Genomic DNA, 24,136 nt, shown 5'->3' with positions numbered 1-24,136 from the left:
CAAGTCTTCTTTACAGCAGAATTCCAACTAATAAATGTAGACGAAATGAGGGAAATGCAGAATATCACCATCAGAACACTGCCATGGTGACAGCCACAGGCAGTATCTACTGATGGATGCTAAAATGTGTGGGCAGATTTCAGGAGAAGCAATGTATGTGCACAGCCTCCAGGAACCTCCCCCAAATTGTTAATTACTGTGGTGGTCCTACCAGGTACCCCAGATTCTCTGACACTTCTCCCTCCAAGAGGGAGTTTACTTTCCCTACCTTGAGTGTGGGCTGGGCTTAGTGACATTTGCTGTTTACAGACAGTGGAAAGGGAAAGTTCGCGACTTAGAGAAGATTGTGGCAAATGCCTCCTCCACCAAACGATTGAGGTGCAGGCCTGCTGATAGCAGTGCCATGTACATGTGCGACAAGAAGGCGCCTCACTGGTGTGGTACTCCTCCCTAAAACCCTAGCTTTAGTCAAATGAGAAAACACCAGACAAACCCAAATTATGGGACACGTACGAGACACCTGGCCAGTGCTCTTTGAAAGTGTCCAGGTCAGAAAAGACTGAGAAGGAGCTCCAGTGGCGCAATCGGTTAGCGCGCGGTACTTATACAGAAAAGACTGAGAATCTGTCAGAGATGGGAGGAGACTAAAGGAACATGGTGACTAAATGCAGTGTCGTATCCTGGACTGGCTCCTGGAAATATGTAGGGGCAATGGACTCTGAAACTTAAACATTAAAAAGGATCTGGAAATAATTGAAGTTCATTGCTGGATGTTAATAAATGTTTACCGTTAAATAATGAAGTCATCTAAATATCAAACAGAAAATCAAAAGAACAGAAACAGTAAATCAACACCCAGGTTTCAATCTCAGTTTTGATAACATACACAGGAGTAATTCAAGTCCTTTGGGTTCAGGTGTATAGTGGTCAGGAGAGAGACTGTTTCTAACCACTGCCTGATCTCTCTGTGCAAAGGCAGTATATGAAACACTGCACAAGAACGTGACCGAGATGATGGCCTGCTTCCTGACCGAGCACATTTTTCCTGAGGAATAAGCAGACGTGGAACAGAAGAGCCCAGCGACTCCTCCTCACACAGACCCTGGCCTCAGCCTCACCTTGCTCCTCCTGACTTGGGGGTAAGGGAGTTCATAGGTAATAGCTGCTCATTTCCACAACTGCTTAAACATCTGATTAAAGAAGCAATACAATTTAGCTAAAAGCATTTATTAAAGGGGATAATATATAATAATGTATTTAAGGCACATGAAATTATTTTGGCATTAAATTGCAAGAAAAAAATACCAATTCATTAGTCTAAATAGTTAAAAAAAAAAAAAAGCCTCGTTAGCACTGACAGTTCATCTCAGATAAGGCACAACTTCATGCCGGGAGTCCCTGTGCCCGAGCAGCTGTTGCCGGGTGTATTCCCAGATCAGCAGAGCACCACTCACATGAACGTTCAGTGAGCGGACGATCCCCTGCTGGGGAATTTCCACACAGACATCCAACTGCTGGATCAGATTGGCTGGAATTCCTTCACGTTCATTTCTGACGAAGAGAAACGGGGAAGAAAAGATTTTTCTTGTAATAAACAATTTAGATAGAATTTCTTAGATATTCTGAATGTTACTGAAAGAGATGAAAAGATTTTGATTCTGGGTTCACCTGCCCATCCCAGACAGGTGGACAAAAGGAAAACGGGGGGGCCTTCCATAAACATTCAAAGTCAGAAGAAAAGTGTAGGAATGCTATCAGGAGCCTAGGCAGACTGTAGGCCGGGGCTCAGAGCATGTACTACAGACAAAAGAACTTTCTTACCCCAACAAGAGTAGAGACTTCTCAGGAAAGTGATACTGGATTAGGTCTACACTCTTGGTGGTTTGTTCCACTCCGATGATGGTGTAACCTTCTGCTTTTTTCTGTTGTAGGTAATCAATTAGCTGAGAAGGTTTTACCTTAATATGAATTCAAAAAGAGCAGAATATTAAATCATTCACTTGTATCCCTACTTGGAGTTAAATGAGAGTTAAAAAAACTTACACTAAACTTGCTAAAAGTCTTTAACAGGAAAAGGACCAACTTACACACTAAAAAAGAACTCCCCCAACAGCACATAAATTTATACAAATTTTTCCTGAATCGAGAGTGAGCTGTAGCAGGACACATTTAACAGAACAGAATTCTACGGTACTGATGATTCCTAAAAAATATAACAATGTAGAATACAAGAAAAGGAACAGGAGAACAGAAGTGGGCTGTATTTTACTTTTAAGTATTTTTAAACTACTAAAGGCTGGACTACTATAAATTACTATAAAAGCATGAAGACAGAGCACTACAAAATATTTTCACAAAGAAAAATTTTAGTAACAAATTACTCTCCACCCACCTCCACCAAAGGAAGCCACTGCTCTGCGGAGACACTGAGGTGCTGAAACTGTTTGTCACTGACACACTGCAGGTTGCCGAGAACAAGCACCGAAGCCCCAAACACCTCACAGGTCCGGCACAGTCCTGCACAGAACAACCTGAAGTTGTTATGATTGTTTCCAACAAATGCTAAGCTCACTGGACTCCTCTGTAGCTCCCAGCGAGGGCTCAGTGTGGAAAGGACAGCCAAAAGTGGCTGTGGATTGATTAAAAATTTTCAGGATCAAAGTACTTGAAGCAAGCTCCCTGGAAAACCACAATTTTACCTCCTAAATTTGTTGGCTTATTAATGAGCGAGGCCACGACAATCAGTCTACTAAGTGACTTTCCAAGTTTGGCAGCACGATCCTGAAACATGAGCTCCAGGTCTAAATCCGGAATGTTATTTTTCCATGGGATGATTTTCTTCTGAACATCAGTCCACTCTAACTGGTCATCTGTTCTGCCTGAGTTAGAACCTTGGAAGGAAAAAGAAAATAATCCCATATGTAAAAATAAATCTGAATCTGTATATATTTATTTACACATTTACATGTATTTTTCAAAGTCTAAAATGATAGTTTAGAATGAGATTTATTTAACTATTATCAACTAAAGAACTTTACTTGGATTCAGACACAATTGCCATTTTTAATAGTAATTTCATGAAAATGTAAGATGCACAGTTTTTCACACTTTAGCATATCCGAAACTGGGAGGCATTTTAAAATAAGAGTGGCATATAGTTCGGTAACACATTTTTTCTTGGAGGTACATTAAATACTGTTGTGTCTTACAAACAATAGTATATTAGGTTAGAGTTTCCTGTAGAAATACTGCATTCCTGAAAGCACATAAATAAAATCTCTAAAATTATCTTACAAGTACTTGGGGGAACTTTTCTAAAATGAAGGATATTTCTATAAAGCCATTGTCTCTTGACTACCTGCTGAGTATACAGACTGTAATTAACCCGACTGCAGTGTTTGACCTCTGCAGTACAGGGCTGAGACCCTCCTTCGGGGTCCTTCCTCAACTCTGTTCTCCAAAGTGATCACTGAGCTATCAAGGAGCACTTAATTTACTGGAGATAGAACAGACATGCAAATATCTCTAACAATACAAGAGGGAGGTATGCCCACACAGAAAGGAATTATTGATGTCTCGGGGAGGGAGGGAGAGAGAAGAGAGGCTCAAGTGAAGGGAGGTCAGAGTTTGCAGAGCAGACTGTGGCAAGAGCAGGGGCAGGTGCTGGGCTGTGGAAAAAGAGGATTCAGGCTGCGGAGGGTGCTTTGGTTTAGCTCACAGCATGCAATGGATGGAGGGAGAGGCTCGGCCCCCATCACAAGGGCTCTGCATATAAGGATAAAAAAATCATTTTACAGATGGGAGCCACTGGAGACTTTACAGAAGGGGGACAACAATACGAGTGTTGTGCTTTAGAAAAGTCCGTCTTAAAAGAACCATTTCTGTGATGACCAAGGGACACCATTCACAGAAAGAGTATGTAAAGGAGGCAAGTTTGGGCAGAAAGGCAGATTCCATTGGGAAGTTTAAAGAGCTTACGGAGTGTCTGGGCACAGACGTGCGGTAGGCTCGGGAAAGGGGCTGGGCAACAGGTGGCGATCTGAAAGCTCACAGTCGTGGAGGTGCTGGTTTAAAGTGTCAGGGACAGCATGCTGTGTAAGGAGACCAGGCCATTGGAAACGTTCAGGGGACACTTACGAACACTGAGGGCTCAGCATGAAACCCCACCACAATATACCTGTCTTTACCAAAAACAAGCAGACATCACCAACAGGAAGGCCTCTTCAGCCTTTCTGCTGCCCAGGTGACACTGTTTCTCCACTCTGCTCTGTGGCAGACTCAGCAGTTGCCTACCTGTGTCATCCCCCTCCCCCACCGCCACCTGCCCACCCAAGGAGCCGCCTGTGTCGTTCGCCATTCTCCATCCAGGAAAACATCCCCAGACCCCAGCCTGCCTGCATCACACCTGAGGAAGGTTTCCCCTCTGTCGCTCTGTCCCCTGCTTCATTTTGTTTTCATAGCATGTTTTAGTACCTGACATCGTATTGTAAGTTTGTGGGTGTCTCCTGTGTGAGCACGTGCGCACCTGGGGCAGGGCCCTGGGCTCATGCCTCACACAGGCAGCGGCCAGCCAGCCTCTGCTGAATGAACAATAAAAGCGGTACGTTTTAGCCGTTGTGACCATCGGCAGTGCCTGATAAATCTGTGCTTTCCCAGAGCTCTCCTCCAGAGACACTGAGTTAAAAGTCTGAGGGTGGCACCCAGAACCTGCACTTTTAACACATTGTCCAAGCAATTCCTGAAAACGTTAAAAGCTTAGAGGACCACAAATGTAGGGGACAAGTGAGGACTCCTAAAAGAGAGAGAAGGGTCAGGAGGAAAGTCAGGCCAGCAGGAGACCAGCACATAACACCACAGGCAGTGCAGGTGTCACAAGAGAAGAGCGTCCACTTCGATTCTGGAAGGAAGGAGACCGAAAGAAAACTTCTGTTTTTCTGAAAGAAGTGTCAATGGTGACCATGGGTTAGGGAACACAGACCACTGACATGCACCTATGAGCAGGAGAGCTGTGGTTTTAAGAACGGGGTAGGGACCTTGGGCCCAGGTATTTCAGGACAGCGTGACTGGGAAGGAAAGGAGGAGAAGGGGGCACAGGCCATAGGTAGAAAGGGTGGGGGTTCCAGAGAAAGCTGAAGGGCAGGATCAGAGTCAGGAAGGCGGGAGATGTGGGAGAAGGGACAGAGAGCACGAGTGGTGGCCACCCAGACCAGCAAGAGCCAGAACTAAGAGATCCGCTTTATTCCCACAAGGGACAAAGCAGAGATTTCAAAATTTGGCCCTTTTGAAGGTTTGCATTTTTACAGAAATATAAAGCAGAAACGCAATGAATATTAATTGACAATGCCATTTAAAAGAAGAGAAGCTTCTCATTTTATACAAAGCGGATTAGGTTCTCTCTGGCTTTTCATAGAAAAGCTAACTTTCAACTAAAAGTACTAGTCACTGCTATCTCACATTTTTTCACTGTCTTTTCTCTAAGCAGAGTTCCCATATCAAGGAGAAAGTGATTATTCTCAACCATGTGTCCTGAGTAACTTAAATCAATAAGCCTAACCAAGTCGATAAGGCAAAAAAAATAAAACAAAAACTCTGCTTACCTATGTCCTGCTGAGACCAGTCACCTGGTTTTAGTTCACCGAGTTGAGTTTGAGAAAGGTACCACTGAAATCCCGCATCTAAAGGGATGTCAGTGTACTTGGCAAATTTACTGATGGCGATCCATTCATCTTCAATGAGGCCTGAAAGGCGTGGCAGGATGTAAAATATGGTCTGAAAAGAGAATTGTAAAATCTAAATTTTTCCCTCAAAAATAACAATAACATGTTTAAAGTATAAGTTAATTATTATTACTGATGTATTCTCCCAAACTATCATATCTGATCAAATTACATACTGTCCTTTCATGTATGTCTTGTGGCAATTGTCTATATACATTTCTCATCTTCTCTAAGAAATTAGGGGATTGATTTAGGAGATCCCTGAGAGCAGACAGATCTTTTGCTCTAGCACCTCTAACTGTATGTAATAAAGCACTGAGCTCTTAAGAAAAACAAAGTGTTTTAGAATTAATCAGTACTAATGATGGAGAACATAGGGATAAATGCAATTTACTGATAACCAAACACCTCCATAAGCGACCTCCATAAGCGATCAAGTTCGAGCTCCTTTGACACCAAACCTTTCACTCTTGCTACCATTAGATAAATTCAGAATCTGAATAATTATCTGTGTGATGCCCGGCAAGCCAATCAGTCTTGCATGGCTTCAACTCCCTCATTTGTAAGGTGAGGATAAAGTCAGATTAAAACAGCACACGGAAGTGCGCTGTGAGCCGCACAGCGTGATCCGCTGTGAACAGTCCTTACACTGCAGCCCTCCTTGTCCTTTTCTCGCCTACTAGAAACAGAAAATGATCAACGGTGAAAAGATGCATGAGAAGCAGAAGCCCAAGTAACAGGCATTGAGAAATGAAATAATGAACTTATAACAATGCACATCTGCATGAAATTTTTTAGGACGAACACGGCTTTCTTCATGCTAGCTGTATTTGTGCACATTTAAACTGGCATAATGATTGCAACTAAATGTTTAAGTGGGTACTAAGTACAGCTCCAAATATGATAAGACATGCAGTTCTTATGAGCCATTAGCTCCCATTATTTTATTTACACATATAGTTCTGATTCATATCATTCACGGACAATAAAATACATGAGTGAAGCAGTCAAATGCAGAGATTAGGGAGAGAGGAAAGCAGAGGACTTACTCCTGCTGGAGGACTCAACAGAAAAGGGTTCCCTTAACACTAGAGTTATAAAGGAGTCCTGCAGAAAGATGTCACACAAAGCATTCTGGGCGCTAAAGAACAGAGCAGAGCAGGTTAAAAAATCTGAAAAATCCTACACAATAGCGGCAATGAAGCAGCAGAAAATACACATTAATGTTCTCTATTGCATTTCTCACAATATATAGATTTTTATTTTCTTAAAGCCCAGTTTATTACTAATCTAAAAAAGTTACTAATACTTAGAAGTTCTTTAGAGGAAAAGTCTTAGGTCAAATGTTTTAAATTCAGAGGCAGCACATTATAATTATGAACGAGGGAGAATGTAATAGGGTTTACACAAATTATAATTTACATATGAATTAATTATAATAAACATGTTTATGGTTCTTAGAATTACATAAGCATATTCTGCTACAGTCAATGAGGTGGTATATTGTTTACTATACAATTTTCATTTACCCAGAGCCTAAAAAATGCCATTAACAGCACAGTAGATGTTTTGTTCTTTTCATTAACAATGGGCTTCTGTACAATAAAATCTCACCTGCACAAATGTCCTCACTCATTTCCTTTTACTGTCTGAACAGATTTCTGTTAGAATTAAATATTCCCTTCCAGTGCTGACAAGCCAGACACTGCCTGAGAAACAGAACATGAAAATGGCCAATTTTCACTGCTTAGAGTGAGCTGCGAGCAAGTCACCTGCATAAAGTGACAAAATTAAACTTAGAGCTTTAAAATCTTACGGTGACATCTATAAGCAAGTCAAAAACAAAATTAACCAAATCATAACCCTTCAACAACTACAGCAGAAAAGAAGCACTGGGATTAAAGTTACCGCGGAGAATTTACAAATGACATTCTGTGCTCACCTCCAGACAATAGTCCTTAAGTGGGTGAAATGTCGCAAAAAAGAAATGCTCTTGGATGCGCTGCCAATTCCTCCTGGCATTCCTAAGGGTTAAAAATACGGAATGAGGCACAGACACATGAAACCACTCTGGTGAGGGGGGCACCAATCAGACATCTTAGGTAGCGCAGAATGGGGAAGGAATGGAAAATCTTGCGAATTTTATCCCAAAGCTTATACACCCACATCTCCAAGATCAATATACCTTCCAAACTGACACTAAATTTACATTTTGAAATGGAACTTAAATATGAACAGAGAAATTAAATAACTCCTTTGAAGTCATACAAGAACCAGTGGCTCAACAAGATTAAAGCCGGTTTCAGCTGTAAGCGCCACACCCATCCGGCGGAGCGCAGAGAGGGCCAGAAACCTCAGGCCGGCTCACTGGCTCACTCGTGTGTGATGGGGAGGAAGGGCGGGTGTCACCTGGCAATGACGGGAAACCCTCTTGGGCAGGGATCCCTGTCTCTCTCCGGCAGTAAATCCTCTTCCTCCAGGAGAGACAACCATGACGCGAGTCTCTCTTCTACTCTGAAGCCTCATGACACCTGACCACACTGTGCCCACTTTCACAAACCAAGCACGTTACACGCGAGTAGGTTTTAAATTCTTCACACACGTGTCAAGTTTTAAAAGCCAAAAGAGACAGCGATAAAAATCACGCAACGCGACAGGCAGGTTTGGGTTTAAATTCACGATCATCAACTCAAACACAAAGTAGCAATGTCAAGACATGTTTTGGCAAGATCCTTCTCCTGCTCCAGCCAGTGTCCTCCCTGCTCTCACGTCCCCCTCACCCCCGCCCCCGCCATCAGCAGGTGGCCCTGCCTTGCAGGAGGGAGAACCAGGGGACATCGGATGACAGGTCCTTCCCCCTCCCGCCACTGCCTCCTCGTCCACCTGCCGCCTGTCTCTCTCTCTCTCTCTGTCTCTCTGTGTCTCCCTCCCTCTCTCTCTCTCTGTCTCTCTTTCTCTGTCTCCCTCTCTCTCTCTGTCTCTCTCTCTCTCTGTCTCCCTCCCTCTCTCTCTCTGTCTCTCTCTCTCTCTGTCTCCCTCTCTCTCTCTGTCTCTCTCTCTCTCTGTCTCCCTCTCTCTCTCTGTCTCTCTCTCTCTCTGTCTCCCTCCCTCTCTCTCTCTGTCTCTCTCTCTCTCTGTCTCCCTCTCTCTCTCTGTCTCTCTCTCTCTCTGTCTCCCTCTCTCTCTCTGTCTCTCTCTCTCTCTGTCTCCCTCTCTCTCTCTGTCTCCCTCTCTCTCTCTGTCTCTCTCTCTCTCTCTGTCTCTCTCTCTCTCTGTCTCCCTCTCTCTCTCTGTCTCTCTCTCTCTCTGTCTCCCTCTCTCTCTCTGTCTCCCTCTCTCTCTCTGTCTCTCTCTCTCTCTGTCTCCCTCTCTCTCTCTGTCTCCCTCTCTCTCTCTGTCTCTCTCTCTCTCTGTCTCCCTCCCTCTCTCTCTCTGTCTCTCTCTCTCTCTGTCTCCCTCTCTCTCTCTGTCTCTCTCTCTCTCTGTCTCCCTCTCTCTCTCTGTCTCCCTCTCTCTCTCTGTCTCTCTCTCTCTCTGTCTCCCTCTCTCTCTCTGTCTCTCTCTCTCTCTGTCTCCCTCTCTCTCTCTGTCTCCCTCTCTCTCTCTGTCTCTCTCTCTCTCTGTCTCCCTCTCTCTCTCTGTCTCTCTCTCTCTCTGTCTCCCTCTCTCTCTGTCTCTCTCTCTCTCTGTCTCCCTCTCTCTCTCTGTCTCTCTCTCTCTGTCTCCCTCTCTCTCTCTGTCTCTCTCTCTCTCTGTCTCTCTGTGTCTCCCTCCCTCTCTCTCTCTGTCTCTCTCTCTCTGTCTCCCTCTCTCTCTGTCTCTCTCTCTCTCTGTCTCCCTCTCTCTCTGTCTCTCTCTCTCTGTCTCCCTCTCTCTCTCTGTCTCTCCCTCCCTTGGCTTCTTTCAGGAGTCTCCTCGGGGTTGGCCCCATCTGTGTCCTCCCCTCTTTCTGACACCAGCCTTTCCTTCAGCCTCTTCAAAAGAACTTTGATGTCTTAAAAGACAAAACTACTGAAGTGCACTAAAGCGTCCGTCCATAGGGGACCTGTGAGGTAACTTAAGGCACAGCCATAGGACGGAACATTACGCGGCTGGTAAGAGAAAGACCGACTTACTGGGGTTCCCCTCTGGTGGGGAGTGGAGGAAGGACAGCGGGGAGGAGGCCGCCCCCTTCTTCTCTGACACCTTCTGCTCTGCTCAATTTCCTACACATGAGTATTATTTAAAAACAACTCATGTGACTGAAAATAAAAGCCCTCTTGACAGCACTTCCCCCACAGCTATTGTACTTCCTAATGCACTTTTCCTGAGAGAACTCTGCATAAATTGACTCACTGCTCTCACTGCCCATTTTTTAAAAAAATTAAAGACATGAAATATTTTAAATATTCCAAATATTCAAGTAAAGAAAATAATATAACAGACACCAATGAACCTATAACTCTGATATAACATGTTAATATGTTATCATATTAATTTGGTTTCTGTCCCCACCACGCTACCGAAATTGTTCCTGCTAAATCCAGTAAGCACTTCTGGGCTCTTATTTTGTCTTACCTCAAACCTGTCCAGTTCTCTATCCCTATACTAATCTCTTACTAATCCAAATCACAACTGTCCTTCCATTCTCTCTTGCCCAGCTCTGATCTGCTCTTCACACTTTAAAAAATGCAAAAGGAACCCTGATGACGTCATTCTCAAGTTCAAACGTGTCACTGGCTTCCCGATGCACCTGCTACACACAGGCCCGACCGCACCCTGCCCTGCCTCAGTCTCCCTCCGTCATCTTCTCCCAGACCAGCCTTCCTCAGCCTCCAGGCGTCCCCAACACTGCCTCTTCTGTCCAGAAATCTCTTTCCTCCACTCTTCATGTGCCCAATTCCTAGTCATCCTTTAGATTTTCACGTACGTGTCATGTTACTTAGAAAGGCCTTCCCTAGACGACCCAGACTGAATGGTCTATATTTTTTTATCACAACCTTTACTTTTTTATGTCTTATTTAAACACTTTTTTTATTTGTATGATTCCCTGATGTCTGTCTCCACCTGTCCGTGATCTACCTGAAGGCAGAACCTTCGTGCACCCAGCCTGCGTGGATCCCCCAGCACGCACATGGCTGGGGCCCGTCATGAGTCTGGCTCTAAGGCAGTATGTATCCAAAGAACAGAGGTGGCTTAACACCCAGCGTTCCTTATTTTTATTGGCTGTATATCTCCTACCTGGTAGTAGGATTTTAAAAGAACAAATTATTTCCTAAAGGGGGTTTGCTGCTTAATAAAAAATATGAGCTGAGCCAATTGCTTTTAGAAATCAAAACTCAGCTGCCAAGAAACTTGGAATAGGATCAACAACCAGCCAAAACGTCTCTATACCAAACAATCGATCATGATCTAATCGCGGAGATCACTGTAAACTGACCAGCAAGTGCCTAGGTGCATGTCAAATCACGTCAATTCTCAAACATCCTCCACGTCCACGGATTAACTACACCCTGTGTCCCCTGGCTGCTTATCTCTAACCCTCAGACACAAGTAGCACATTACATAGAGAGTGTGTGTTCTATTAAGATATGAGTAAGTTCATCAAATTACACTTTAAAATATAATTAGGAACAACTTTTGTAGGCTGAGCTTGGATTACTACAGGATAATGCAAATAAGATCCTGAAAAACATTAATGCTCAACCCTACACACATGTAAGCTCAGCCACAGAGTCATCAAACATAATAAATGATAAACACATACCCATACACCATGAAAAAATGAGACATTTAAGATCACTTAAAAAGATCAAGAATCTTATTTGCCACATGATACCTGGGAAGTCAGGGATCCCAGCCAGTGCCACCATGAATTCCTAACTTCAACCACTCGTCTCTAGTGGGCCCGGCACCGGGAGCCACGACCCTGACTGGCACGCCGTGTCCCAGCGGTGTTCACCCTGCCTCTGTTCCCTAGTCCGCATCCATAACCTGTCTCCCCACCCAACCCTCTTTCTGTCCTTCTATTCCCTTTTCGCTGTTCTATCTCATGGAACCCTATGATAGTACTTATATTTGCTGAATTCAGTATCTTTCTCCTGAGTCCCCAAAACCTCCCCGACCCACTTAATCGCACAAATGCCTCTTTTCAATGAAGGTATCAAAAGTTAAGGCAGGGTCCTAGGTATTTTGTGGCTGGGGAGGTACCCTCACCCCAGCCCCATGAGAAGCTACATAATGACACATAAATGGTCTGATTTATGTCAAGTGCTAACCAGATGGCCATGGTAAAGGCCCCTACATGTTACTGGTGCTCCAAATGCTATTTCATTTGCCTGATATGCTGCTTCCAACCTCTGTGTACATAAACAGCTACTTTCTGAGCCTCTAAAGAAAAACCTTTTACACTGATTGATATTGCCTCGGTCTCTGAAATTTATAGAAGTCTCAACATTCCTGGATGGTGACAATCAATGATAATAATAAAAAAAAGCAAAACACCACCTCCAAGAGAAGGAAACAAGCCCAGCCACCTGCTTCTGGGCCAGGCCGAGTGTGGGGAAGGAGGTGTATCTCAGAACACCCCCGGGGCTCCCCAAAACACGGGGTCCCACTCCCTCCCACTCTCCTTCTGCAGAGGCAGCATTTTACCTGCTTGATACTGAGCTTCTGTGTAAGACTTTGGTTGGGGAATAGAAAAGTTCTCTAAGAAAAGAAAAAGAACCAAGCCTTCAGCTCTAAGTGTAGCCGAGAGGTTAAAGAGCGTGTCTCTAAAGTCAGATCGTGCTTCTCAGCAGCCTTTGACATCAGAGGAGAAACGTGTGGCTACGCTGAACAACCGTCTACAAGTACGTAAAAGATTCTTATAAAATAAAGGATGGAGGGTAAAAGAGCAGTGGAAGGTCAAGGTGGAGCTGACATGAGAACTGCAGCCGCACTTCACACCCAATGGCGAGCTGTGCGTGCCTGGCCTCCCGCAGGCTCTATGCTCCGAGGAGCCGGCTGCGGGCCCTGCTCGCCCACCTCGGTGGCTCTGCTGGGGGGACGCAGGCCCCGGCTCCCTTACCCAGCTCCGTGCACACTCTCCACCTGATGCAGGATGGATTCAACCACAGAGGTCAGAGCATCCGAGTCTTCCACACGCCACGCTTGACACAGGATCCAGACTTTCTTAAGGGCGACTAGAGCGTACAGCCGAACGCTGAAATTGTGGCTGAGACACCACTGCAGAGCGGTGACAAGGGCTTGCTTCAGAATTAGTTTCTGAAAAGAAGGGGGAAGATTCTTCAGATGTGAACACGGGCTTTTTACCCTTGACCGTATGACAAAAAAAGGTACACGCACGATGACATCGTACTAGTACGCCTTATTTCACTGGTTTGCTAGCAGGGCTTCTCATCCTCCCCTTCTGGAAAAATCTGGTGCGCTGACGTTCGCAGGTTTCTCGAGAACAACCGTCCCCCCAGCTCGCTGGTTTTCGTGAATGCTGCAATACAGTTTCCCATACTCCGGGACCTGGGTTAACTTGCACAAAGTACTTTTCTGCTAACCATTACATAACGACGATGTTTTAAAAATGTATCCTCCTTCACTTACTACTTTGCCCTGGGCTGATAAAGCTAGTAATACCCAAGAGGCCCCCTTCTGCTGAACGTGAACGTGCTTCTAAAGCAAGACACCACGTACAGCGCATTTTCGTCCTCGTCACTGATTTCTGAGCTGCTCTGTCTTCCCTTGTGTTGACTGTGGGCCCACAGAGCACCAAGTGGTGACAGGAAAATTAAGAAGTGACAAGAAAAATAAAGTGGCCTAAACTTCTCATGCGAACTTCAGGCTTCACAGCCTGGAGATGTCATGCAACGACACCCCTGGGTGTCTGAAATCGCATAGTTCAATAGACACTGAAAGTCAAAGGAAGCGACACATGAGGCCACTTTCCAAAATGGAAAAGATTCACTCATCTTTTAATTCTGTTTTTCATGAACTTTTGGAAGTACGCTCACATTAATACGGAAACCAGAAAGACCCAAACTTTTAATAAAATATCAGAAGCTATCCTGATGCTCGTACCGAATGAACTCGCTGCAGCCCCACCAAGGGACATCTAGAAAGGCTTTCTGGGCTGCACCCAGCTGAGCAGCCCAGTTAGTTCCCACTGACTGATTAAAAATAACCATATTCACAGAATAGTTTACCAAATGCTGCAGCAATGGTTTAGAATACAGTTCAGTTACTCAAAGTTTCCCTGAGAAGGATAGAACACAGATGTAAATGCAGTCGCACCCCGCATAACGACAGTTCAGTCAAGAACAGGCCACATATACGACGGCAGTCCCATGGGATTGTAATGGCTACAGCATACAGCCCAGGTGTGCAGCAGGCTGCACCATGTGTGTGTAAGTGCACACTGTGATGCTCACGCAACGACAAAATCGCCTAACAACACGTTTCTCAAAATGTATCCCTCCTGCTGTGACACATGACGTCCTCTTTCTTACGTTCCTTTCTTTCATTCCTTTATTCAACATGTCATCAACATTTATCAAAGGTCACTGTACCGCCAGCACCACAAGGACGCTGTTGGGAGAGACACATGCACACGACTGTACTATATGTGTGACCATCTCTGTGTGACAAATAAGTGTGAAAATGCCATCTGTGAACACAGCAGATAAAGGAGAACTAGTCAGGGCCCATCTAGAAAGGCTACATGGAGAAGCAAGTTTCTGAATGATATGTAATTAAATATTTAGTCATATTCTAGAAGTCGAAAACCAAGGCAGGTTAACCATAACGACCAAAGTATCATTAGAAGATAATTTAAAAATCAAAGAGAGGCAAAAAGTAATATAAATAACTAATCACTGTCATTCTGTAGTCTTGTTAACAACGCTGGCAGTCGGAGGCGCACTGGTCTGTATTTTGCAGAATATCCCTGGGTTGAGACTTGTGTGATGTTTTTCTCATGATGAGCCTGGGGCTGTGGTTTCTCGCGGCAGACCACGTGGTACAGAGCCATTGTGATCACACGGCATTAAGGGTACCCGCTGTCAACCTGGCTTGATCAGCTGTCAGCTGTCCCCACTGTAAAGCTCTTCTCTCCCCCTTTCCATGCTGTCCTCTTTGGAAGGAAGTCACTAGAGCAGCCACATTTAAGGAGGGGGAAGTTCCGCTCCTCCTCCCTGAGGGCACAGAATCTATATGAATTATCTGGACTTCTGTAGAGATTTGCCTCATCCCTCCCATTTCTTTATTCAATCATTTACGTATATCAGTGTGGGCTCAGGGACATTTATTTTATTCTTTGGGTTGTAATCCAACACCACTCGACTCCTGCTGCAGCTGTCTCAGCGCGAGCCGCCGCGAGTGCCTTCCGTGGACTCCCGTGTCCCTGTGCGTGTCCGTCCCACCTCGTGCACACGTGTGGAGCACTGCCTCACTTTTTGATGCTACCAGACATTCCAGGCTCACCCTGCACATTTCTGCACCAGTTCTAGCCTCAGCTATTTCTCCAAGGAGCCCTGGTTCCTTTTATTGGAGAATGCTGTCGGAAACCACGATCTGGGAGCTAGGAAATATTACGTGTAAACGAAGAAAGAAATCCACTGTAATTCTCAATACAGAAAACAGACGTCCTATGGATCCTACACTCAAAAATGTTGGTCTTGCCAGTGATCTTTTGGCCAAGGCTGGGATGTAGCACCTTTTCAGGATTAAATGATGTTCCCACTTATGTCAGTGTAAAAAGTTCTGCTGAATTCTCACACGCTGCTCACTGCACCTGCTGACAAGGTCTGTACACACTGAAAGAGCTGACAGGACAATATGTAACCATGAGCACGACTAAGGCTTTTTTCTTTTCTTTCAACTTCTGTAGAACATTTAGTGCTCTGACCTCTGTTCTGTTTGACAATAGTCTTGAATCTCTAAGTACGGATCCCACATACAGGTTAAGTAACATACTTTGAAGAAAATAGGAAGTCTTAAATGACTGTTTCCAAGAAATCAAAAAAAAAAAAAAAACACACATTTATCTAAGTAACAATGGACTTTACAAATTTGAAATAGAATGATAAAGTAAACTAGTTTGGCCTTTCCTTAGGTCAATTTAGATTTTTTTCCCCCCAGAAGATGCTGAAATTGAGATTATTCCATCCTACTAATCAGCATTCCTTTCTGGACGCTTTGAAAATAAAAAGTAAGTCTAGAATATGTCATACACAGCAAGTACAAAAAGGGCTTAATGGAAAAATAGCATGTTATTTACAGGAGACGTAACACGAATATCTTCAAAGATGAATTCATTTTCAGAACATATCTAAACTATTCCCAAGATATTTCCCTGCCCTGCAATGGCAGAGTCTGGTCTGTTTTACCTTTCTCAAAAGGTTGTGAGCAAATCTCTTTCCTGCACATGTCTAACACAGGAAGACAACATCAGATGTTATCTGATGCTAGAGCTTTCCTCATCTCACCAGAAGGTGTGAACACGTGTTTTCCCATACCTGGAGCACACTGCCATCTGGCGGACGCACAGCGAAACACACCGCCAATTTAAGAGGTTAGTGTGGGTTGAGAAGTTAAAACGTGGTGGGGAGAAAAGTCTGTCTTAGAATTGATGAACAGGTTAATAAAAGACATACCACTGTTTAAAAACTAGCACACTTTTAAAAACTCTAGGGAACTTTCCCCCTGTATTTTTATGTCACTTTCAAGACTTGACAACACTTCTTATTCCAGGTATTAAGTTTTCTCCTAGAGGTTACAATATATTAGGACATTCTTCTCTGTAGATCCAGCGATACAGAATCTTACTGGCAGGTTCTCCTAAGTTCTTCACAGTTGACACAGTGATTGGACAGAATTAGCTACATTTCTGTTCATCTGTGTGATAATCCACTAGGGAATCTGCTCTAAACCCGAGAAAGACAAAACCACACTTGGTGCACCAAACGATGACAGTCATGTTGTATCACCCTCAGCCTGTAGTACTCCGACCGTAAGTTTCTTTGCACAAACATTTGTCAGACGATTACCACTTGGGGAAGGAACACAATAAGGAAAGTCCCATTTAAAAACTCCTAAGTATTTTTATAAAATTAAGAATCATTTATATCAACAAAAATTACCCACTCATTTGCCTCTAAATCTGGAAGGACTCACGCACTCCTCAGTGTGTGTGTGTAAGTGGGGACAACTCGCTGTGGATTTGTGCCTAACGTGTAATGTACACACCTCGGGGGACAGTGGAAGGGACGGGCAGAAATAGCAAAAAACACAAGGGATGCTCTACATTTTCAAAAAATTGGTAGAAACATAAAATTCGTTCTCTGATGGGCAAGTTTAAGCTCTTCCTGTGAACACTTTAAACTCACCTTTTCTGGAATGTCTTCAGTGATGACTTCCAAATGTGACAAAACGGCTAAAAATGTACAAACGCTTGTTTTAGGTTTTTCTTCCCCCTGAAAAAGGAACCAGATAAGCAAACGCTCATTCAAGGCTTGACGCAGGCCATGCCCGTGCCCATGCCAGTCAGTGTGTGGATGCTGTGAGCGACAGGAGGGCAGCCTCTTCCCTCAGTGGCCCCAGGCCGGGGTGCGCGCGGGAGCTTCCAAGAGCCAAGTGCCAACACACACAGCAGCCAGTGGGGACGTAAAGCACCAAACAGCTCAACCAAGTGGGAGAGCCAAGGGCACGCTCACATCGCAAGGGGCCAGGCCTCTGAGGTGGGGAGGAGCAGGTGCAGGGGGCGGGGAGGAGCAGGTGCAGGGGGCAGGAAGGAGAAGACAGGTGAGGCAAAGACACCAGGTAACTGAGGCAGGGCAGCAGGAGGTGACGATGCCGGCATGGCAGAGGGGTGACAGGGAGAAGGCTCAGGAGGTCAATAGGATTGTCTTGCAGAAGACTTCAGAGAGCTCAGGGAAAAGCTATGCAAGAGCATTAAACTACGATACACACAAGACAAATGCCAGGGATCTGTGTCTCCTAAATGCAGTCAGATCTTGCAAAACATAACTTAGGATGTCAATACATTACAGCAACCGAGAGTCAAAAACTATTAATGTGAAACCAATCTCCCAGTATAGTCAAAATCATTTCCTAATTTAAAAAAATCTGAAAAATCTCCTTTACTTACATAAGAAAAACAATCCCAGAACTTTGGAAGAAACTGAGGGAATTTATGAAGAATCAATATAATAATCCATTCTATGAAATATTTTATGGATGCTTGATTGTTGATGAAACCAGCCTGGAAAATCTTGTCAATAATTCCATTCATGAAATTCTGAGAAAAATAAATTTCACACATTAAAGTGTTACGTTTTAGTTATTAATTTTATTTTAAAAGTCCCCATTTTAAAAAGAGCTGCAAGTTTTATCATAAGTAATTTATTGAATCTGCAACTCTCCAAGCAACGACCCTTTAAAAGCTGTTTTATGTTTTTAAAATGAAATGCAACAGTGAAGCACTTTACCGAGCACTTTACAGTTCAGACATCAATTCTATGAGGAGGGTGATTATTATCTGTATTTTCACAGGGAAAGGAAAAGACTCAGAAAAGCTGCATAACTTTCCGAAAGTCACATACCTAGTAAGTGACAGAGTTCCCATTCAAATCAGATCTGCCACGACGCCAGGGCCGACACCTTGGACCAGCGCTGGCCGGAAGGCCAGTCTGCAGGAGAGACACGCACTGCAGAGGGCAGGTCTCGGGCCACTGTGTCCTCTTTCGGACCGTGTGTCCTCCTGCCCCTTGGCCTGTTCAGCCTACGGCTGCCACTGCTGTCCCCTCGCTGAGAACCTAAGCTCCAAACTCACCCGTCCCCTGCCCACCCTGCTCTTCAAAACTGTGCTTCTATCCGGGTAACCAACACACCTGAGTCGCAGGTGAGAAACAGTGCCTATTTATATAAGCATATAAAAAATAATACTTATTAGGTATATTTCTTTATTTTACAGAGGAAAAATCTATCTTAAAACCATTTCTGCCTGGTAGAAAAAGAGCGGAGGAGCTGGTTTTGAGCCCTGAGATGGTGCTGAGAAGCGGAGCGTGGACGCTGGAGCTGGACTTGACTCTGAACTCCACGTCCACCATCCCACAGCCGCGCGGCATCCCCCAGGCCACCCGGCCTCTCTGCACAGCGGTGACCTTACGTGTGAAATGGGGACATTTACGGCCTACCGTGCAAGACTACTCTGAAGGTTAAGTGGGGCCAAAAGACAGCACAGCCTGAAACTCTTGCAGTGGCCGCTGCCCAGCAGACCTGCCGGTTGCCTTCTTCCTGGTGGGCCCCTTGCGGGCATCTCTCACCCTCCCCAACGTGATCTTTCTCTCTAGAAGGTCTTTCCATTCCAAGAAAAAAAACGCTCTCAGTGACCTAGTAAAGCATTTCTAAAATGTTTATTTTTTAATGCATTTTTATGTCTAATGAAGTATAACATACACAGCATTTTAAAAATCAAATAATATTAAAAGGCCTATGGTAAAAACTTGCAGCATCCACACAAGGCCACTAACACCACTCCCCACAAGCAGCTCTTCTAGCTATTTCCTCTTGAATTTTTCCAAATAATTTATTTGGATATACTTGACGCTATTACTGACATGTGTCTGCCTCACAGATACAATATAAGGCTTCATAAAATTGTAATTCAAAAAACTGACATGTTTTTTAAATTCTCTTTTCCTTCCCAAATGATGCAGTTTGCTTGGTCTCTACAGTACAGGTAACCCAGAACGATAACACTCCAAAATAACAAATTAGGAGCTAGGTGTTTACATTTTTCTAATCAAATGGCATGAGACTATAAACAGTTAAAATGTTACATTAAAATCCTGAAGAGAAAAAAAATTAAATGGGGTCATGTAAACCAGCTTCTAATTTATGTATACAATACCTAGTTGCCTTAATGTTCTCTCTCTACTAAAAAAAACCTTCTGAATAACTTCCACTTTAAGAAATGAAGTATAAATTTTAAGCAGATTACTTTTCCAGTTTTAAAACAGCACAAGACAGTTTTTACAAACTAGTCTGTTCATATGAAACATTATGCTTAGAAAGTACAAATGTAATAAATATTATACCTGATCAAACCTGGGGAAAAGTACAAGCAGGGTCTGCCAGATTCGGTTTTTCACCCTGTGTTGCAGAGAATTCACATAGCAGGTCCTGGACTCGGATAGCGACGCATCCTGGGGAGAGGAGGGGAGGCGATCCGTATTAAACTACCTGCTTAATTTGTGATTCATGAAAACAAAATCAATGACAACTTGAAATGTAAGAGGCTTAAACTGGGCACGGGGGCTTTTTGTCCCTGAAATAGCAGGCGGATAAGAAAACCAAAGTAACAGCCCTCAAAGATCTTTCAAAACACTGAACTTAGTTGCTTTTTTTTATCTACTTTTAGGACTAGAAAAAGGAACATAAAAGAGATAAATACGGGTGGGGGGCGAGAAGAGGTTGAGACGTTTGACACCTACTGCGAACCCATTCCTATTTCACACCCCTTTGTCCTGCTCACGTTTGGAGGAATGGTGACTGAGATTTGACACCCATGCCACCAACACGGGAGCGACCCAGAAGACAAAGCAGTGCCATCTCCAGACACAGAGGTGGCGGCAGCACCTGGCCTTTGCGCTGGCTCTCCCGGCTCTGTGCTCCCCACGCCCGCCACACGCAGGGCTTTCTTCTGTCACCGCAGCTGTTAGCACTTTAGTCGCTAAGCCAAGACCACATTGAAGTGCCTGCTAACATTTCACATGTCCTAAAGGTGGAAAGGAAGTCATTCACCACCTCTACGACCATTTTCACTGAACGCAGACGAACCTCATCTACTTCCCAACTTCGTGATCCTTCTGCCTCCATGGTCTCCTTCTATGCACTACAATGTGTATGAAATTTCATCACGAAAGCTAAATTAATACAGATTTTAATGACTCAGGACAGTGATTAAAATCTCATAGTTTCCTGTATTATTAGCTCTGTGGGGAAATTTTCTTTTGATATAGGTGTTTTTAGGCTTCGTAGACTGCTGTCCAGTGCAACTAAACACGGATCACAAGGGTGGCCACACTGCATTCAGAAGAAGCATCTTCACATCAACAAAAGTGCCATCAGGCCTCCCTGAGTCACCGTCCTCACTCGGAAGTGCTGAAATTTCCTTCTCAGGACAAGTCATCTTTCCTTTCACTTGTATCACTCAATATGCCCATTTTTTCAGAAAGAGCTTTCTTCTCTCTGCTTGTCTGCTGACTCTCTCCTAGTTTCACGAGCCTCCTGATCCAACCTGCACCCCAAGAGCAAGCTCTACATCTTCAAGAGCACCGTCAGTTCTTTTCACTACAATCTCAAAGCCATCTGCAAATTCCCTACTTCTGAACCCACCCAGGGGTCTTAAATTTTCTCACCCTTCTTTCAAGTTGCCAGGCACTGCTGAGGAAAAGAAAACTCACCAGCCCCAACTGACTTCACTACAAACACATATTCCAGCTGTAGGTGGGCCCTCATTGCTGCTAGACCAGTGGTTCTTACACTCCACTGCCTCCAGAACCACCTTCAGATTAAATGCAGATTGCTGGGCCCCACCGCCGGAGATTCTGATTCTGTAGACCAGGGGGCGAGGCCCAGGCCTCTGCATGTCTAACAAGGTCCCCAGAGGTGCTGATGCTGCTGGCCCCAAGAACACACCTTAAGAATTACTATGCTAGACAATCATTTTGCTTTTTTCCAGTTTTCCAAAACGGCCACACCATGTTATATGGCTACCAGAGGTGTAGGAGGGCTCCGATTCCTTCCACCCTTGCTAATCAATACTTGTCATTTTCAGTTGATTTTTCGTAAGAGCCATCCCAGTGGGTGAGAGTGGCCAGTCAAGGGTTCTGCCTGTGTGGTCACTGCTGCACTCTCCACAACCGTCATACCCCCACACCAGGTCACTTCCTTTAACATACAAATACGCTCAGTGACCTCCCATCTTTAAGTCCCCTCTGTACCCCATGCCACTGAGGCACGACCCTTTATTCTTCCTTCTTCAGAGCAAACCCCTAAAAGGGCTACAGCCACTGTCCCCACTTGCTCCGTCTCCGTCCTTGTTTCCGCCACTTCACTGGTTGGGTGACCAATGACAGCAGATCTGACGGGCAGCAGCGGGCAGCCTCATGTCTCCCAGGCGCACACGGGCCTCGCCCAGCTGCTCAGCCCTCCCCTCAGCCCTCTCCTCGCCCCCCCTCCATCTAAGTAGCTATGTGTGTGTCCCAATGCACGTTTTCGTGCTCCCACCAACTGCTCCCACCAACTCAGATTCCACACTCCTTTAGAACGGAGGACACTCTACTTCCTTTGTGACATCTGCCTGACCCGAGAGCACACAGGAGGGAATTGTTGCATAAAAAATGCTTCCTGGGTTGTACATAATAAAGCTGCTCTGCTACCTTCAGAAAACAGAAGTGGAAGGAACACGCCTATTTAATACAGGCAACTTAAACGGGTTTTATAGTCATACATGCATCCAAACCAAGGTTAGAAAGCAGACCAAGACTCCGCCTCAGTCATTTGAAAAATAAAAGGGGAACAGAGTGTGGCACTCGGCTTTACCCCTTGCTATCCTCTCCCCAGGTTTATTAAACCTGTCCTGCAGACACTGTAATGGTCATTTATAAATGACTAAGCAGGCTCAAAAAAAACTAATTGGATTATTTTTGTCTGAATAAGAAATCTTCATCAGTCTTAGACAAATATCACAACCCAGATCTAGAAATAACAACATATTATCGTTCATAAACTTTCAAGTCACACCAATCAATTCTCACATTATGTCACTTGCCAAATTTTTATCCATTTATTCCATTTCTTACATAAAACATTGTGTGGATACGGTAACTGGTTTTGACTGGTTCTGAAACATACACAAGTGAAGTTTAGATGGTACAGAAAAACATCACTGTTCTCTAAAACCAAAGTTGAGTTGAACAATTACTAACCAAGATTAAATAAAAGTATATACCCTTCATGTTTTCTACTGAAGAAAAATATTTAGAAATACATATTCTAGCAACATAAAGAGCAAATGTCAAACTCTGACTTGTTTAAAATAAAGATAATTTAAAGTAAAGTCATATTTACTTTATCTAATAGCTTGATTGCAAGATCTTCCACAAACAACTTATGAGACATATTTGAGCCATCTAATAAATACAGGAATTTGACAGCACAAATTCTCACATAACAGTCTTCTCTTTTAGTACTAAAAAACATAAAATGATAAACCATGTCAATATATTTTGAAAACAGAAAAAAATACATCATATATTAGTTTCAAAATATCTTAACACATATCAAAACAAAGTTTTCTAGAATTAACTAGGTCTATACTTAATGACAATACTTTTTAATTCAGGATAGACAGTAGAAAATAACAAATCAATGTATTAAAAGGAGAGCATGTGCAGAAGGTATGAATGGGCACAAAGCCATCCAGATGTCTATAAAACAACGCATGTGCTACTGATCCTGGGTCAGTAATATCTTATCTGTGGACAAAACAGATCAGAGCTCATGAAACTACTCCTGAAAGAGTACCACGGACACCTCTGCTCACTCAGGGGCAAGAACACATGTTAAACGTCTCAAGGGCTTGCCCTCACCACCATAAATCATAAACACGCATTCCTGTGTGAGGGCAGACGCCGGAAGCACCAACACCCAGCCTGTCCAGGACCCAGGTCTGAAAAGGTAAAGGAAGTGAAACTGCTAACGAGCACTTCCACATTTCACTGTGACTGTTACAATGTGAATAAATGTCACTTTAATTTAACAACGAAGCATCTGTCTAGTAGAAATCAAAGTAGTTGGCAACCATCAACTAGATGTTCCTTTTGTTGCTACACTAAACCAGCCAAGAAAACAAAAAATAAATGAAAAATGAAAAAAATGTATCTATTTAGTGAAGGGTGGCAGGTGATTTATGTGTACACTAACCACGTACACTTTTTACATCACACCTCAATAGAGTGGTTTAAAAAACAACACAGTTAGGGCCTGTTCCAAGAGCGATTCTATTTTTGTGTGTAACATACTGACTCGTTAAGTAATGAATTTTAATTGTATGTTAAACTTCACAGGCAAAAAAGGATTTATGCTAATCATTACCCCCTCACCCCGCCCCAGAAAGAAGAGGGATAAGGTTTGTTCTCCAGAATCATTTCCTTATTTACGATGGACTTTACACTAAAAATTATTTAAACTTTATCAAATTTTGGTAAATAGTGAAAGATGTGAAGAAAACATATTAGCAAGGGAATATGATTTCTAACATTCTTGAAGGCTTGTTCAACATCATATAGTAGATTAGCTACCACTGGTAAACATTCATTAAATTTAATAAATATAGACTGTCTGTCGTATGATGTTCAATTTTGAATATCTTGTTTATATCA

The 24,136-nt window shown here is 43.7% G+C and overlaps 1 protein-coding gene across 5 annotated transcripts in view; it reads right to left on the bottom strand.

The window, feature by feature from the left end:
- Positions 1–1,229: 1,229 nt before the first annotated feature.
- Positions 1,230–24,136, bottom strand: part of TARBP1 (TAR (HIV-1) RNA binding protein 1) — a 56,612-nt gene continuing 33,705 nt past the window's right edge. For 3 of the 5 annotated variants that reach the window (XM_063082717.1, XM_063082719.1, XM_063082718.1), the window contains 11 exons: positions 22,824–22,944; positions 19,787–19,894; positions 17,836–17,985; positions 17,075–17,161; positions 12,766–12,962; positions 7,660–7,741; positions 5,598–5,769; positions 2,700–2,891; positions 2,393–2,517; positions 1,822–1,958; positions 1,230–1,551 (listed from right to left, as the gene is read on the bottom strand). In XM_063082717.1, the coding sequence (XP_062938787.1) occupies positions 1,362–1,551; positions 1,822–1,958; positions 2,393–2,517; positions 2,700–2,891; positions 5,598–5,769; positions 7,660–7,741; positions 12,766–12,962; positions 17,075–17,161; positions 17,836–17,985; positions 19,787–19,894; positions 22,824–22,944 (1,561 nt within the window). In that variant the 3' untranslated portion in view covers positions 1,230–1,361. Of the gene's footprint in view, positions 1,552–1,821; positions 1,959–2,392; positions 2,518–2,699; positions 2,892–5,597; positions 5,770–6,766; positions 6,859–7,331; positions 7,490–7,659; positions 7,742–12,765; positions 12,963–17,074; positions 17,162–17,835; positions 17,986–19,786; positions 19,895–22,823; positions 22,945–24,136 lie in introns of those variants that run through there. The other 2 variants (XR_010022311.1, XR_010022312.1) reach the window with 2 other exon arrangements.

This window comes from Cynocephalus volans, chromosome 18, assembly GCF_027409185.1.
Source record: "Cynocephalus volans isolate mCynVol1 chromosome 18, mCynVol1.pri, whole genome shotgun sequence".
Classification (NCBI taxonomy): Eukaryota; Metazoa; Chordata; class Mammalia; order Dermoptera; family Cynocephalidae; genus Cynocephalus; species Cynocephalus volans.
This window is presented reverse-complemented; position numbering and strand designations above follow the sequence as displayed.